This window comes from Astyanax mexicanus, chromosome 3, assembly GCF_023375975.1.
Source record: "Astyanax mexicanus isolate ESR-SI-001 chromosome 3, AstMex3_surface, whole genome shotgun sequence".
Classification (NCBI taxonomy): domain Eukaryota; kingdom Metazoa; phylum Chordata; class Actinopteri; order Characiformes; family Acestrorhamphidae; genus Astyanax; species Astyanax mexicanus.
The window spans coordinates 57,252,944-57,271,837 of NC_064410.1; the positions used below are offsets into that span (position 1 = coordinate 57,252,944).

Consider the following 18,894-nt stretch of genomic DNA (forward strand, 5'->3'; position numbering starts at 1 on the left):
TGTTAGTGTGTGTTAAGCTGCTGGTACAGTGAGTGGATCAGATACTGCAGCAGTGCTGCTGGAGTTTTAAACACTGTGTTTAATCATCACTTGCTGTCCACCACTCTGTTACACACTCCTACCTTCAGCTGAAACAGCTTGTAGATAAAGTAATGTCAGAGACAGAAGCTCTGAAGAATCTGTTGCTGCACAGTTTACAGTGTTTATCATCATCTAGTCCTTCATCAGTGATCTATTTTAAACATTTATTTATTTTATTGTCTGTTTTTGGCTTACAGCCAATAAAAAAACAAAAATCAGTGTCTCAGAAAATTAGAATATTATATAAGACCAGTTGGTACTTTTGGCAGTGTGGGCAGTGTGCCAAATCCTGCTGGAAAATGAAATTTGCATCTCCATAAAAGTTGTCAGTAGCAGAGAGAAGCATGAAGTGCTGTAAGATTTTGTGGGAAAACAAAACTGCACTGACTTTAGACTTGATAATAAAACACAGTGGATCAACACCAGCAGATGACATGTCTCTCCAAACCATCAATGATCATCATTAAATTTTACATTTCATTGAGAAATCAAGGGAGCAGAGTCTGGAGGAAGAGTGGAGAGACTCACAGTTCAAGCTGCTCAAGGTCTAGTGTGACGTTTCCACCAATCAGTGATGGTTTGGAGAGACATGTCTTCTGCTGGTGTTGATCCACTGTGTTTTATTATCAAGTCTAAAGTCAGTGCAGTTTTGTTTTACAGCACTTCATGCTTCCCTCTACTGACAACTTTTATGGAAATGCAGATTTTATTTTCCAGCAGGATTTGGCACACTGCCCAAATTGCCAAAAGTACCAATTGGTCTTATATAATATTTCTGAGACTCAGATTTTTGGGTTTTCATTGACTGTAAGCCATAATCATCAACTATAAAAGAAATAAAAGCTTAAAATAGATCACTCCGTGTGTTATACATCTATAATATATATACATTTTGAACTAAACTACTGAAATACAGTAATTTTTCAATGATGTTTTTATCATTTTTGAGATGCACTAGTATAGAAACAGAGGAGCAAATAGAGCTACAATGTATCATATATTTATATATGGAGCTGATAAACTGTATAATGGGTGTAGAAACAAGCAGGTGGTCATAATGTTATGCTTGATCTGTGGATGTGTGTATGTGTGTTTAGTCTTACTCATGCTGACATGTGTTTTTTTTTTGTATAGACGTGTGCTTTTTACTGATAGGGAGCTTCTCTTCCTCTGCGGAATGTATCTCTGACAGTGGCATCCAGATGGCAGAAGAGCAATTTTCATTACTTGTATTGTTGCGCTCCACTTAAGTCATGAATCCAGTCCTACAAATCAATAAGATTTCCATCCTAAGGGACCGAGACACAATTTATCCCGGAGACGTAATGGATATAGCGGTCCATTCAGATCATATCAAAGACACTGATGAACTATTTCTCGTGACGTAAACAGCCATGAATGTGCGTCGCAGAGCCTCACGGTGGCTCTGAAACGAAGGAAGGAAGTCGTTTTATAATTGATGGATAATTACTCTCACTATATACAGGATTCGCTACGCCCCTGTTCACTTCTGTGTGTCAGAACGTCTGAGTGTGGGTGAGAAGTGGCTGTCCACGGGGGGTGATCTGTCGTTTGAGTGCATTTCTACATAATCTAGGAGCGACCGAGCGGCAAGCGACCCGTAGAGCCTCCTATTAACCTCTGCCTGGCCTTCTGCCTGCCCCAAGCCTAGACCTCCTGATTCAGACACAACCACACTGAATAAGAGCTCTGTGAGAGCTCCAGGCGAGGACTTGCTGGGGAACAGCTGCTGCCAGGCCTCCATGCATTAAAATTATGCTTAACTACATACCAGTAGTAGCCAGTTGCACACGCTGAACTTATATATAAACCAGGGGTCTCAAACGTGCAATTATGGCCCACAGAATAATATTTTGTGGTCTGATAATTAAAATCAAAATTTAGTTTAGTGAGGCCCGCACGAAAGACATACCTGCATGAGATGTTGTCCTAAAAGTGGATGGATCTGTCACAACTTTTTTCGTCACAACAAATTTAGTAGCGACAAAAAAAAAATTACCAACGCCTTTCGGCACTCAGGCCTTCTTCAGGGTTAAAAGACAAGAGTTAAAATCGATTTAAAGCATACTTGATTACAAAACAACCAATAAGAACCCTCCAAGTTCTGAAGGACACGCAATCATTTAATCAATCCAGGATGTTTTGTGTTTTTTATCACTTGTGGGCCACCATAGCTCAGGCTCGTGATTCGCAACACAAATTAGGAACTGTAAAGCCCACTTAAAATCCTTGAATTTTCCCAAAAATCAACAGTGTGCCTTATAATCCGGTGCGCCTTATGTATGAATTCTACCAGTCAGATATTAAGGAGCTGTAAAGACACTTATAGGGGTGAGTTTTCACTGAAGTTTCTCCAGCACTAAGGCTGGGTGCAGCAGCATTAGCTAGCATTAGCCGCAAACCACAGTGCTAGCTATTTTGCCGTTTAGAGGATAGTATATTGGACTGTAGTCTGCATGTTAGCCATGTTAAAACAAGCTATATGGGACAAAACGCTAACTGATAGTGCCATGGGTTACCAAAACACTCCACAGTATAGTGCTATTGGGCAGCATTTACATCCCTGCTAGCACTGAGGTTAGCGGTTAATGCTAATGCAAAAGCCTTAGTGCTAAAGAAACTTGAAACTAAAAACTTACCTTTAGACAAATTATTGGAAAGCTAAGCTTACTGTAAATAAAGCTTCCCCATTAGAAGGGAAACATGGCGACAGCCTTGTTCACTTTAATGTAGGCATCCTTACTAGTGTTGCTTCATTCGCCCTATAATCAGGTGCACCTTATGTATGAAAATAGGCCAGAATATATAATTAATTTGGTATGTTCACAGACAGTGATTTCTGGAAGTGGTCCTGAGCCGATGTAGTGATTTCCAGTATGCAGTGCCACCTGAGGGCCAGAAGATCACAAGCATCCAGTGTTGCACAGGGATTTCTTTCAAATTCTTTGAATAGTTCAATTATGCACTAAAGATGGTGGGATAACCTATATCTTTACAATTTTACATTGAGGAACGTTTTTCTAAAATCATTTCACACAGTTTTTTTTTTTTTTGCATACTGTAAACCCATACGTTGTTTAAACTCAAATGATTGAAGTCTGTTTTACTAAAAATTGGATATTTCTAAACATTACTCAACTATTTTGAGTTAGTTGAACATTTGTGGGCACATTTATTACATTCAAACTGAGATCTTTGAAGTTGAACCAACTTATAATAACTAAGTCTGTTGTCCTTAACAGCTTCTTTTCCATTGGCTTATGTCGCAATCGATTTGCATACTGGGTGTGTCCAACAGTTTCTGACTCACACTCACCATCAGTGTGTAGTGATTCCCCCTGGGTTACCATAGAAATAAATCAAGTTTCCCCTTTAATTGTAATAATTTGATGTTCTAAGTTATGCTAACTCAAGTTTTTAGTCTCTCATTACTTTACTTTTTTAAGGCAAATGGTTTCCTCAAATTTTGTTAGTAAATTCAACTAAAAAAATTGAGCAAACCAGCTGCCTTAAAAAAGTAAACTCAACTTATCCGGTCTTACAGTATAACAAAAATAAAAAAAAAAGTTAAGACAACTTCCTCTTTAGTTGTAATAACTTGATGTTCTAAGTTATGCTAACTTAAGTTTTCATTACCCATTACTTAACTTTTTTAAGGCGAGTTAATTCAATTTATCCAGGCTTACAGTGTATTAGTGAAAATCTTTTCACTCCTATAGCAGCTGTATTTTATTACTACTTCTTAATTTTTTCAGCCTTTTCTTGCTCCATGCTAACTTTTCTTGAAATGTGTTGCAAACTTAAGTTCCGTCTTAAGTTCAGCGGGTACAGCTGGCTGCAGGTTAGCCCTGTATGAGACGTAGAAGAACCAGCCCAAGGCAGAACCTTGCAAACCCTGGCAAACCTTTCAATTCCTGCTAATTTCGCACACTTTCCGCTCATGTCTCATCAGCGCACATAATTACTCGCCACAGTTATGGGACAAAACCGCTTTAATGAGCCCATTTCAAGTCATATCGCCGTCGTCGAGTAAATTGGCCATGTCCATCATGCCTGTATAATCCTCTCCTCATTAGAGGGATGGCTGGAAAAGGAGCGGAGCTGAGCCAGGACAAAAGAGCCGCGGTATACGGTGCTACTAGCTCTGCGAGTCTCTACCAACCACTGTATGGAGGATGAAATGTGCTTTTAATTAAATCCCGCCAGCCAATCAGCCTTTATCTCCCTCCCACGGGAGCAGGAGAGGCAGTCGGAATGGCAGCAGAACATAAAACAGATATTAAAACGATAGCCCTCTTCCACTGGCTGAGCTCATGAACAATAGATGCGCTTGTTCTTTCCCTTTATTAGGCATGATAGGCAGCTCTCTCTCTCTCTCTCTTTCCCCCTCGGATTGCAGCACTGATGGAGTTTAACCCGGAGCTGATGGCCTGAAAATCATGGCTGCTTTGGGATTCACATGACTAAAAGACTCTCATGTTCAGCAGCAACAGGAATGGCCAATAAAGAAACTGGAGAAACAGATTACTGCAGTGCTGATGCTTTAATGTCCTTGGGAACAAATTCTAATAGATTTTATTAATGTATCAAATTTAAGTTTCACCTTTCAAACCCTAGGTTTATAATTCTGTAATTATTTCTACTGCAGAAATCACTAATGCAGAGGTCCCACAGGGCTCTGTTTTAGGGTACTGTGTTTTTTCACACTATAAGTAACACCTAAAATGGTTTAATTTACGCAAAAATTGTCAATGCGTCTCATAATCTAAACATAATCTGGTGCAATTTATGTATGAATTTTACCAGTCAGGTATTAAGGAGCAGTAAAGCCACTCTGCTGAAGTACAGCTTTATACAGGAGTTTTGGTTTAGTTCTCAAGCACTGAGACTCAAGTAGCACTGCTAGCAATGCTGGAGCAGCATTAGCATTACCCACTAACCACGCTAAACGCTAGCTTACATGGGCATTTATTTTTTGAGGAAAATTATCCAGTTTTACATAAACTGGCAACAGTGGAAAACGTATGTAAAGCTCTACCATGGGTGTAGCCTGTTTTATTTAAAGAACTCGGATCTATTAAAGTGTGCTCTTGTGGAAGATTATCATGGCATGAGCAAACCTCAGAAAAAGACTTGTTGGGACTCATCAGGGTGAAAAAGGTTACAAAACCATTTCTAAAGAGTTTGGACCAATTCACAGCCAGACAGATTGATGTACAAATGGAGGAAATTCAAGAACCCTGTTACCCTCCTCAGGAGTGTTCAAACAAAAAAGATTAGCCCACTCCAAGAGCAAGGTGTGCATTATTCAGGGTAACTTCTAAGCAACTGAAGGCCTCTCTCACACTGGCTAATCATAATATTCATGAGTTCATAATGTTCATCAGAGTTATACAGGAGTTTCAGTTTAGCTCTCCAGCAGTATTAGCATTAGCTGCTAACCATGCTACGCTCTACATCTTTGGTCGTCCAGAGGTGAGTATTATCGACCTGTAGCCTGCTGCTTACCCTGGCTAGCACTTCTGAAACAGCGTTACCATTACCCGCTAAACGCACAAAGTGCTAGCTCTTTGGCTGTTTAGAGGTGAGTATTGTCGGCCTGTAGCCTGCTGCTAACCCCTGCAAGCACTGCTGGAGCAGCATTAGCATTACCGTTAGTGGTTAACTGCTAATGTTAATGCTCCAGCTTTAGTGGAAATCTGGAAATCAAAGCTTAATGTAAATAAATGGTTTTCAGGAGAGAAATCTGTGTAGATTACATCCAGCGCTAGTTTGACCTGTCTGATTCGTCTTAAAATATATATTTGTTATATCAGAATATCAGTTTTGTTTACTTAACTTTGCTTAGCTTTACAGGTCTCACCTTATGTGCAAAAATAGACCAGAAAATAGACGTTTATTGATTGTGCACCTTATAATCTGTTGCACGTTATAAGTGCAAAAAATTTGGTACTTTTATGATGTGTGAAAATCTGATTTTGTGAAACATTAAATGTGTTTTAGATGATATTTGTGCACACTGGAGGCTCTTTTGAGCCAGATTAGAAAGAAATCCAGATTTAGGTTGCTGGGGCTTTAAACTGGTTTTGCCCCAAGTTGTGTAGTGTTATTCCTCAAGGCTGATACAATTACTCTGCATTGACTGTAATTGAAATCACTAATCATCATGACGCCCAGTGAATGATGATGATAGATGATCAATTACGCGAGTGGGTTTCTTTTTTTCTTTTTTTTTTGAGCCTGCTACTTAGAGAAGCTCTAACTAGTTTGCATTTTGTTGTGCGTGACCCTTCCGTCACCTCCTCCTCTGTCAGCCTCTTAATTTGCTGACGAATTGGTCGTCTTTGTTGTGTTTGACACGTTGGGCGCGGCCCATCTCTTAAAGGCCTTTAGCTATCCCACAAGCTAATAATTCTAGCAAACAGACCCCTCAGCTGAGCACGGCCCGCGGCGGCAGGCTGATTTCTCTCTGTCATAAAAGGGATACCAGGCGAGTCAATTATGCATACTCACAAATCACCATCGCTGACTGAGTGGAGCTGCTGCCGCCGCCGCCGCTGCACAAAGCCCCGCACAAGCACATGCAAATAGCCGGGAGCAGAGGAGGAGGGAGAATTAGCTTAGGGAAAGTGTCTCAGTGAAAAAAGGCCGTGCGCTTGTTACAAATGAAAACGACCTACAACACGCCTCGTGGACCTTTTAAAGAAATTGCACGGGAGCAGGGGATGCTCGACTGTGGGCTGGAGAGAAGGACAATAAATGGGTGGTAATCAAGCTCAATGACTGTATACCTTCACGCTGAGGAACCCATTTATTTCCACACAGAGACGACACAGGACTGGTGTGGTGTGGAGTCATGCAAAACAGATAAATAAAAAAGTGATGGTAACAGTTTTACTAAAAACTCTTTAGTACTACAGGTGTACAATATGGACAAAAAAATTGATGTGAATTATGTATATACTGTATACAGCTCTGAAAAAAATGAAAAGACCACTTCAGTTTCTGAATCAGTTTCTCTGATTTTGCTATTTATAAGTAAATGTTTGAGTAAAATGAACATTGTTGTTTTATTCTATAAACTACAGACAACATTTCTCCCAAATTCCAAATAAAAATATTGTAATTTAGAGCATTTATTTCATGATGCAGAGAAAACAAGTTAATGTTCATAAAGTTTTATGAGTTCAGAAATCAATATTACATGGAATAACCCTGTTTTTTTATCACAGTTTTCATGCATCTTGCATCTCGGCATGTTCTCCTCCACCAGTCTTACACACTGCTTTTGGATAACTTTATGCCTTTACTCCTGGTGCAAAAAATTTAAGCAGTTCAGTTTGGTGGTTTGATGGCTTGTGATCATCCATCTTCCTCTTGATTATATTTCATACGTTTTCAATTTGGTAAAATCGAAGAAACTCATCATTTCTAGGTGGTCTCTTATTGCATCTCAAAAAGTTCAATATAATATAAATATATATATAATATAATATAAAAATATCAATAAAAAATGTTCCTTTATTTTAGTATTTTACTTCAAAATCTGACACTCATATATTATATAGATGTATTACACACAGAGTGATCTATTTTAAATGTTTATTTCTTTTATTGTTGATTATTATGGATTACAGACAATAAAAACCCAAAAATCAGTGTCTCAGAAAATGTGAATATTATATAAGTCCAGTTGGTTCTTTTGGCAGTGTGGGCAGTGTGCCAATTCCTGCTGGAAAATGAAATCTGCATCTCTATAAAAGTTGTCAGTAGCAGAGGGAAGCATGAAGTGCTGTAAGATTTTGCAGGAAAACAAAACTGCACTGACTTTAGACTTGATAATAAAACACAGTGGATCAACACCAGCAGATGACATGTCTCTTTATCCAAACCTTGATTTACAAATAAATGAGAAATTTACTGATGGTTAGTGATTGATGAGCGAGCGCAATGTGAACGGTGCTCCTGCATGGATAAGATAGGATTTGGTGGCTGACTGTTGACTGTTGTCATGGTTTTAAACAGTCAGTGGTGCACCTGTATTTCCTGCCGCAAGGATAAAAACGCAACAGAAATTTACCTGAACACACCTCACTTACAGACCACCACACCCATCAGTGTAGATTTATTCCTAAACTCTGACTCTATTTTAAATCAAGTTTAGCAGACAAAATATGACATATCTTGGGTTCATACTGAAACACCCTTTTTTATTTTCCACTTTAACTGTCCCAGCTGTCCCAGTGTGAATGAATATGTAAGCAAAGAGAATCCATATCTTTGAGTTTTATATTGTGTTGCCCTCATCCAAGATAATAAGATTTGTGTCTTGGGTGAGATTATGTGATCCGAAGGTGACGTGTTGATCTGAAACTGAATGCTGCACTGATAATAAATCAGAGGATAAGAGAGAGCACTAGAACCCGTGCAGTACTTTAAACATCAGTCTCAGACAACGGATGATCCCGTATCTGCTGTATCTGTAAAACAAGGCAGAGGCTAAATGCTGCAAAACAGGGTGAATCTCCGTTCGCCTGTCATCTCCAGCCTCCAGATGCTGCACACTACTCCGCCTGGGTGGGAGACAGAGAGCCTCAGACAGAAAGCAAGAGAGCTAGAGGCCCAAATAAAAAGAGAGAGAGAGAGAGAGAGACAGACAGACAGAGAGTAGAGAGACCTGCCACGGTTAGTCAAATGAAAGGAGAAGCAGGGCGAGTGATGAAAGTGCAGACAGGGCAACTTCTTCAGGTGGCTGAGCCTTCAGAATAAGTCTGCTGGAGCACCGGCAGCCTGGCACAAAGAGAAAACCCTCTGTGAACATGACACACTCTGTCAAACCAACCAGCCCTGGCAAGAGACTGAGACATCCACAGAAGACCAGAGGACAGCACAGGGCTGTAGCAAAAAGCTGGAGAAAAATGTAACGACTTTAGTTTGAACTACCAAAACACAGTACATTAATGAATGCATATATTACCATATTTTTCACACTAAAGGCGCACTTAAAATCCTTTAATTTAATTTGCACCTTATAATCTGGTGTGCCTTATGTATGAATTCTACCAGTCAGGTTGTAAGGAGCAGTAAAGCCTCTCTGCTGAAGTACAGCGTTATAAGGGTAAGTTTTCAGTGAAGTTTCAACAGCACTAAGGATGGAGCAGCATTAGCATTAGCTGTTAACCGCAGTGCTAGCTCTTTCGCCGCTCTGAGGCCAGTATATTGGACTGTAGTCTGTGTTTACCGTGTTAAAACAAGCTACGCGAGACGAACTGCTAGCTAATAGCATCTTGGCTTATCGGAAGAGTCAGAGTTCCTCAGTGTAGCGCTGTCGGGTGGCATTTACTAGCGATAAGCACTGCTAACTGAGGCTAGCGCTGCTGCTAACCACACTAAAATATTGGTAATCTAAGCTTACTGTAAATAAATGGAAGCACTGTAATCACGCAAATAAACAGTTTTCAGGAAAGAAATCTAAAGGAGAGATTAACATCCAGCACTCGTTTGACTTTTTTTTTATGAATTACAGTTTTATTTACTTAGGCGAACTGCCTCTCCCCAAACGGCGAGACCTGATGAATTAGAAGGAAAACATGGCGACACCCCTGTTCCTTACTATTTTTTATTTAAAATGGGCTTTTATAATCCAGTGCACCTTATGTATGAAAATAGACCAGAAAATATATGTTCATTGAAAGAGTGCCTTATAGTCTGTAAAATGCGGTAAGCTTTTAATTATGAATGCACAAATATGAGAAGTGTGGGCTACTAGCAATATCCAGTACACTTCGCTGGGACAAGAACTAGTATCATGTCCCATGACTTTTGGCACATCACATGGAAGCAAAAGAACACTACGCTGACTTGTGGGTCACTTGTCTGTCCGCATATGGACAATTCTAGCCAGACACCACAGGTCACAATCATTACCACATTGTCAATGCTCTGTCTACTGTGAGTGGTAATGCCTTATATGACATATGACTATATATGTCTGGTACACACGTGACACTGTGTATCAGGGATTGTTAACTGCTTTGCTCTAACTCTTTTAATTCACAATGCCTTACCATGAGCACACTGGGAAGTGATAACCCCCCCCCCTTACTCACAAGATAACACATCACAACTTATACAGGTGTATGTGGGCGTTCCCGGAAAGCCTCTGGAATATAATCAAGAGGAAGATGGATGATCACAAGCCATTCAACCAAGCTGAACTGCTTGAATTTTTTGCAACAGGTGTGGCATAAAGTTATCCAAAAGCAGTGTGTAAGACTGGTGGAGGAGGGCATGCCAAGATGCATGAATGCTGTGATTTAAAAAAAATGTTTTCCACCAAATATTGATTTCTGAACTCTTAAAACTTCAGCATTGTTGTTTGTAAATGAATATGAACTTGTTTTCCTCTCATTTTTTGAGGCCTGAAAGCTCTGCATCTTTTTTTATTTTTTATTTAGATGATTTCTCATTTTCTGCAGATAAAGGCTCTAAATGACAATATTTTTATTTGGAATTTTGGAGAAATGTTGTCTGTATTTTATAGAATAAAACAACAATGTTCATTTTACTCAAACATAAACCTATAAATTGCAAAATCAGAGAAACTGATTATTTTGATGTGTTCCCTTTTTTTTGTCCAGAGCTGTAGATAATCATGACTTGACTCAAACATTTGGTGGATTTTAACTCGCGAACATCTCTTTGATGTTTCACATGTTGCACATTCTGAGATGCTTCTTTTCTCTCCACAATTTGGTGACAAATAAATATTTGATATTTCATACCATTATTTGTTTTAAGCAGTAAATTAGATTTTTTTAAGCACCTTTAATTAAATTTACCTCTTATAAATCAACCTCTTAACTGTCACCATGGAAACACAGTAATAACAATACGCTGAAGGGGATTTTATGGAAAATTTAAGGATGGAGAAGATTATGAATAGGACAAATAAAATGTACTAAAATTCGATAAACTCTACCTGTCAGAGACAGAGGAAAACTTTGCAGCTGCGTTTAAGAGAACAGAAGCACAATCATCCCTCCATCATCCTCCTCCATCCTCTTCCTCCTCCTCCTCCTCCTCCTCCTCCGCTCCGCAGCCCTCCATTTCACCTGAGTCTAAATAAGTGTGAAATCAGATCACCTATTTCAAAGCGTGAGGAGACAGCTCGAGTGTGCGGCTAAATCGGCCCAGCAAAAATATTATGCAGTGAGAGATGTTCCAATTATGGAAGGGGGTTTTCAGGAATCTTTAGCTAAAAGGCAGCTCTGTGCAGAAAACGGTGCTCATCTACTTAAAGATGCTTCAATTAGAGCCTTATTAAATTTTAAAGAGTTTTTTATGGCTACCCTGCAGTCAGGGAAAGGTCAATGCTGTCACTGAGAGATTAAGAGTTCACCAACATGCTATTTTAATAGCCTCGGCGCAGAGCCGCACATTCAACAGCTTCCTCACACAGCTGACACTTCAGTGAGTTTAACTATCATACCTATTAACCCTTAGAACCCCTAACCTGTTTTGGTGTGTTTGTTCTCCGTTTTCAGCTGTCAGTTCCTCTTTCAGGTCTTATAACACAGTAATTATATCAGACAGACACGTGCCCTGATCTCTTTTACTCCAGAAGACATACGGCTGCTCAAAAATATAATCATTTAAAATGTAAAAGGAAGCAGAATTGTTATATTTTCCTGGAACTGATCATGTTTTATGTTTTAGTCAAAATTTTACCAAGTGCCAAGTTTTTTTTTTCTTATCTTTTTGAATGTATAGACTTTAAATATATATCCACACCTAAGATATATTTTCAAAAATGGTTAGACTACAGTGTTTATGAGTTGAAAGCATAAGAATATTGATGATTTGAGTTCATTTCATGGCTTATTATTTATTACTTTGACCAAATACATGGAGAAACAGCATCAGGCGGAGTTATTTTTCTTGATAATCAATAATCACACCTCTAGGATACATGTAGATACTAAAAACCTGACACTCAGAGCAATCAATCAATCAATCAACCTACCTTTACTATCACTCTGGAATACATTGAAATTAACCCTCATTTTTAATGCAGCTGAGCATTAAAAGCTAAAATAAAGAACTTTTAAAAAAATAATAAAAAATGTAAATGGTAACAATTTTTTTCACATTTTGTATAAAGTAATGAATTGCTCAAGGAAGTTTTTATCTTTAACTTACATGGCAACTAGCACAGACATCATGAGTCTAGGTTTAAGAAGCTGAATGCATTCATTAGAAGGGGTGTCCACACACATTTGGACAGTGCATAAATAAGTAAGAAAACAGAAAATAATAAATTTAATGACCAGTAATACTTCCCCAAAATCAGATTTCTCACTTCTAGGATTTTAAGGTTTTAAAGCATTGTTACTGTTTAAATTACCCGTAATCTGTAAAGTAAATAACTGTATTTCTCCATGATTTTTGTCTTTTTTTTATAAAATGTAAAAAAGACACTGTGTTTTTGTATTTATATATTTTTTTCTTTTTTCTATATAACTCTTATATAACGTTTTATATGTAAAAGAAGTAACCTTATTTTGTTATTTATTTTTTTCTTTCTTTAATATCCTTGTAAAATTTTAATGTTTTTTATTTTATTTTATTTTATAGTCATCTTTAAACTATAACTTAGCATTCCATGCAATTAATTGTTTTTTTTATTAGTTTTTCTTTTGTATAACCCTGAAAATGCAAAAAAAAAATTGCTGTATTTATTAGTTGTTTTTTTTATATATATTCTCTTATTATATAACTCTGTAACATGTAAAAAAAAGTTACTGGTTACTGTATTTTGTTATGTATTGTTTTTCTTTTATTAAATATCCCATAAAATGTTAAAGAAGTTACTGTATTTTTATTTATTTTATATTTTATAATCATCATAAAAAATTGTAGCATATAACATAAATGACAGCTGACATATGTGTTTTATTAGCTTTTCTTTTTATAACCTTGTAAAATGCAACAAAAAAAAGTTGCTGTATTTATTTTTTTTCTTTTTTAATATCCTCGTAAAATGTAAAATAAGCTATTTTTTATTTTATATTTTATGATCATCATTAAATTGTAACATATAACGTAAGTGACTGCTGACAAATTTTAATTAGTTAAAAAAAACTTTACTAATAAAATATTACTGTATTTTTGTATCTTTTCCTTTTTTATAGAACTGTAAAATGTAAAAGAAATAACTATATTATTTTTTTCTGTTTTTAACAACCCCATAAAATATAAAATAAGTTAAATTTTTTATTTTATATTTTATAGTCATCATTAAATTTTAACATAAATGACAACTTACAGATTTTAATTAGGTAAAAAAGGTAACCCCCGTAAATTCACAAAAAAAGTCAAATTAAACTAAAAAAGCTGCTGTATTTATTTATTGAATGCCCAAGTAAAATGTAAAAAGTCACTGTATTTTTTATTTAATATATTTTTTGTAAATCTATGATCATTAGATTGAGACATATATGAATATGTAGGTAAACGGCTGCTGACAGAATTTCATTTGATCAAAAAAGTAAACGTTTTATTCCATGTAATCCACTGTATAAAGCAAGTGCGCATGAGCGGTATTGAGCTGCGCATATTCGCTGATCTTTAGAACATATACTGACGGGTTCCTGTGCCGGATGGTATGTAGATCAGCGGAGCTGCAGCATGTAAGCGAGTGTCAGTTTCTGTTTTGAAGGAGCGCGGAGTGTCAGAGAGAAGCTGAACTAGCCGGTTAAAACAGAGGTAAGAATATTTATGCTGTTATTGGGGAGGAATTGTATCTATTTGCTGCAGAAATTAGTTAAAAGTTCGGCTTTTAGCTCTTCTTCTTCACGCTGGTTTATTCAGAGGAAAGCCTCGGTGTTTCCTGAGCGCTGTACCGGGCTGTTGCAGTTTCTTCCCGCGGAGAAAGTGAGGCCTACTCGGGGTAGCGGTGCTGTGTCATTAGCTAGCGGGTGTTTTGTGAGAAAAAGAATGGGGATATATAAGATTAATATCTTATCGTTCTTATATTAATCAGCCATATACTGCTTACACCAGTAGCCAGAAAGGTTCCTAATAAAAGACAAATACCACCAAAAGGTCTTTTTTTAATGATAGCTATACTGTTAGTTAGCATTTTATATGGAAATGTGTCTGCTTTAAAAACATAAGTTTTTACCTGAATTAGTCACATGCTGTATCTAGAATTTATTGCTTTATGGTGTTTTTTGAGCAGATTAAACAAATGCAAACAGAAGTGTTTTTTTATAATTAGTATTAATTGTTTTTTTGTGTAAAAACGCAGCGCATCCTTGGTTGTACTAATAACTACGACATAGTATAAAATTATTTCCATTATTTTTAGCTAATAATATTGTACATTTAGTTACAAACCCATTCAAACGATGGACACACATTCTGGTTTATTTAACACGTTTTGTTTACAGGATAATATAGCATGTTTTCCTGTGCAGCTTTAATATAGTCTTAAATATTATATGTCCAATGTAAAAAAGAATAAAATAATAATGAGAAGAGGTTTGTCCAAAGCTTTGCCTGGTACTGTATAATGTGCGTATAGTGTGCAAAAATGAATGAAAATTGCTTGTTTTGCCAGGGCTGATTCTTGTTTTAAAGTTTTTTTTAATAGTCAGAAACACATAATGCACAGTTACACCTTAGTAGTGTTGCTTAATGCGCATTATAATCTGGTGCGTCTTATGTATGAAAATAGCCCAAAAAATAGACGCTATTTGAAAGTGCACTTTATAATCTGAAAGATACGGTACCTTTCATTTATTTGTGTTTCTGTGTGTTTTTATTTGTTTTTAGGTGACTGGATTTGCCATGGCACCACTCATCAAAACGAAACAAACAGAAAAAATAATCAACGGAATATCAACTCAAGTTGTTTGCACGGAATTCAGCAACTACATCTTCATAGTTCTTACGCAGTATGGGAAGATCGGGACGCTTGTGTCTGTAACCCCTGACACCAGATGCAGTGATGTCAGCGCCCCTGTGATAACTACGAAAGTGCTTCTGGGAAAGGATGAGGTAAATAATGCTATAACTGATCTGATGAAAATCACCCCTGGTTTAAATTTCTGTCACTGAGAATGTTTACTCTTTCTGGGGTTGACAACATGCTGACATGTCCATTTTAAAAGTTTCTTTATTTTCCAATGACTGTATTTGTAATAATACGGCACAGTTTTTAAACTTCCTGTTGTGTGTAACTGGTGGATTTGTTTGTCTAGTTACATTTGGTGTGAAACACTCAGCGAATCACTGAGGATTTACCTGATTGGAAATCGTTAATTACACAATGAAGTACAGATCTCCAGATTACAGACCAACTGCAATGGACTCTCACATTTATTGGCCTATTGTAACACGTTTTTTTTTTTTTTCCCAAATCAGACTTATGCCACATTTGTTTATGTGGAATTCTAAATCACATACATATTTAAAAAGTAGCTAGATATGGAAATCAAACTGTTCAGCAGGTGTTTTTGCTTCAGTTTACTACATATTTTTAATATACTGTGTCAACGTTTCTTGGACCAAAATAAATTCTCCAAAATTACAGGAACTCTTTTTACATTTTCTTCCATTGGAAGTTAAAAAGTTTTTTTTCTCTCTTCTGTAAAGTTTCTGTATTGTACAGCAGAGATATGTGTGGATACCACATCGCTATAGCTAGGTTATCTAGTTATCCATCATATCCACCACCTTTCAAAAGAGGGGAGCTGCGTCTGTGGTTGAAGGAGCTAAATTTAGAACATTCATCCAAATTTCCATCTGCTTTTGCTACAGATGAATCTCAAAAAAAAAAAAAAACATATCTTTGGAAAGTTATTCTATTTATTTTAGGAACTCAGTTCAAAATGTGAAACTCATACTATATAAATGTATTACACACAAAGTGAGCATTGCCATTGTCAATATTGTCATCTCAACTCTTTTTATATTGACTTAGAATTGTACTTTTATCTATATATCTATTTAATAACAGCTCCTGGGTGTAAACTGGATCGTGAGATCACAATTTCGTTCCACCTCATGTACCACATAAGATGCGAATGACAATAAAATCTCCTTGAATCCTTGAATCCTTGTGGGCACCCCACATATCTATAGCTAGGTCAACTAGTTATCCACCATATCCACCACCTTTCTAAGAAGGAGAAGCTGCATCTGTGATTGAAGAAGCTACATTTATACATCCATCCAAACTCCCAAACCTCTGCTTTTACAATTATGTGGGGGGAAACCCTGTTCCCAGTAAAGCAGATATGCTGGGGCTGTAGTGAGGCTGTGTGAGACTAAACTAGCTAGCTTCAGAGCTGATCTTCAAGTGTGGGAGTACAGAGTGTGTGTATCAGGTAAACCTGACGAGTCAAACCAATTGTGCTACTTCACCGTAGCTTTAGAACTGATAAGTTTCTGTTGGTCAGGATTTTCTGGTGTCGTTTCCCCTCCACTAAATGGTTAAAACAGACGTATGTAGGTTTAGGTGGGTTTTAAAAATTAGTTCCTTCAATCCCAGACGCAGCTTTTCTTCTATGGAAGGTGGTGGGTGGAAGTTAAATTAGACCTTTATAAACTGCAGCCTTTCTGTGTTGTATTTAAAACACTGATGTTCAATCAAACTTCTACTCTTCTTCTAATTACAGTGTCTCTCTCTGACTGACTGAGTATGGTATACTACTCATTCTGTATGTTTATTATCACTATTGTTATAATCTATATCAATAATTTTTTTTTCTCTCTTTTGTAGGCTCTCACACATGTCTATGCAAAAAACGTTGCAACATTTGTTTGTCAGGAAGCAGGAAACCGTCCCGTTCTTCTGGGACTGTCGCTGAAAGACTGCACTGCTGAAAACCTGAAGACTCTGAAGGAAATGATCAAAAGCTGCCAAGTGTGGTGACCAAACGGACTGCTTAGAAATGTTAGAAAGACTGCTTTTTTATTTTTATACAAAACTGTCTTGTCTGTTTTATTTTTTATTTTTTGTAATTCATGTTTTACATCTTTTTGACATAACCCACGTCTTTACTCCAGACTCCTGAGTGTACACAGTTTGGATATTTCCCTCCAGGCAAATGATGAAAGCATGGCTGCTGCTGGATATGAGAACGGTGTGGACTGTAGTGAAGATGTAGTAGGACCAGGATCACCACCGTAATACTGAATGCATTCACAACTGTCAGTTTCTCACTGTTTTATTAAAGCTGTTTATTTACAGATGTACTGAGTGGATTTGTGATCTTAGATTGAAAAAGGGAAAAAAGGGCATAGCACTGTAATTGGGGCTGGGAATGACCAAAATGTCTCGGTACTACCGAGAACTGAAAGATCTAAAAAAAAAAAAAATAGGTACAGTAAAAAAGATCTAGTCTACTAGACCAAAACTACACTACATTTCTATTACTGTCCCCTCACATTAATACTGGCACATTAATACTGGGAAAATTTTATCATGATTTTAATTCATTTTTAAGTGATTGATACCACTATATATATATATATATATATATATATATATATATATATATATATATATATATATATATATATATATATATAATTTTGCCAATCTTTGTTGTTATTCCTTAAAAAGACCTCTTAAAAAATAAAATGCTTTTTTATATTTTTTGGTTGCAATTTAGAAAAAGGTATCAAAAAAGTACAGTTTGGGTATCAGTACAAAATTCAAGGTACTGTACCGGTATCAAAAATTTTAAAACAATACCCAGCTCTAACTATAATAGATGTCCATACAAAATACACTTGGTGAACAGTTAAATAAAAAAATGTTTGATTCAATTTGTCTGAATGATATTGAATTATACCTGGCAACTATGAAGATTTAAAATATGCATTTACTGAATTTTAGCGTTAAGAACGGCTTATGGTTTTATATTAAAATGTATTATTTCATGCAACATTGCATTTAGTGCGTTTATGTTGATACTTATAAAGTACAACTTCTCCATTTTGGCTAATTGTTACTTTTTGATATAACAACAATGATAACTAGGAAGAAAAGTGTGTGAATACGCTTTAAACGTTGGCTTGGAAAAGTGTGATAATACTGTAAAAAAAAAAATTATGATCAGCAGGAAACCGTTAAAAGGGCCATTCCACCGAATGGATGCCATTTGCTTGTAACTTTTCCAAATTAAAAGCAATTTTTTGAACAAATAGATAAATAATGAACCAAACAGAATTGGAAAAAAGTGGTTAACATTAACTTATTTGCCTTAATAAGTCAATAGTCAACTAGTGGACAATACTTGCGTTACAGGAACTCACTCCTGTTAATAGAATTACTATAACGTCATGTGACTATGTTTTGGTGTTTTTTTTCCCATGTTAAAAGTAAAAAAAGTATATATATATATGCCCTAATATAAGGATTATTATTAAGAATTATTAATATAGCATGTAGTAGAGATAGTAAAAAATAAATGTTAAAAAAAAAAAAAAAAAATTATAGAGGGGGAGAGCGATGGCGGGGCAATATTTTTTTATTTTTTAACGTTATTAGTGCCCTTTTCTAAACCAAAGATGCCAATAATAATTACAATTAAATGATACAGACAATTCACAAAGCTTTCAAAATACACTGATTGAAACGCTTTGACTATTTTAAGTACAAGATTACATAATTTACACAGACAGGCTCAGACATGCTTATTAGCTCAGTGATATGACCAAATACTTATAGAATTTAAATCTTTTTGGGCATGATTTATTTTGGTGCTATATCAGTTT

The 18,894-nt window shown here is 36.4% G+C and overlaps 1 protein-coding gene across 2 annotated transcripts; it reads left to right on the forward strand.

The window, feature by feature from the left end:
• Positions 1 to 13,750: 13,750 nt before the first annotated feature.
• psmg3 (proteasome (prosome, macropain) assembly chaperone 3) lies at positions 13,751 to 17,363 on the forward strand. 2 transcript variants are annotated; one of them, XM_007259710.4, is made up of 4 exons: positions 13,751 to 13,869; positions 14,941 to 15,165; positions 16,892 to 17,065; positions 17,179 to 17,363. In XM_007259710.4, the coding sequence occupies exons 2-3, from the start codon at positions 14,956 to 14,958 to the stop codon at positions 17,042 to 17,044; spliced, it is 363 nt and encodes a 120-aa protein (XP_007259772.1). In that variant the 5' UTR covers positions 13,751 to 13,869; positions 14,941 to 14,955; the 3' UTR covers positions 17,045 to 17,065; positions 17,179 to 17,363. The 2 variants fall into 2 exon arrangements, with proteins under 2 accessions (XP_007259772.1, XP_007259771.1); XM_007259709.4 differs by having other exon boundaries at positions 16,892 to 17,363.
• The last annotated feature ends 1,531 nt before the right edge of the window (positions 17,364 to 18,894 follow it).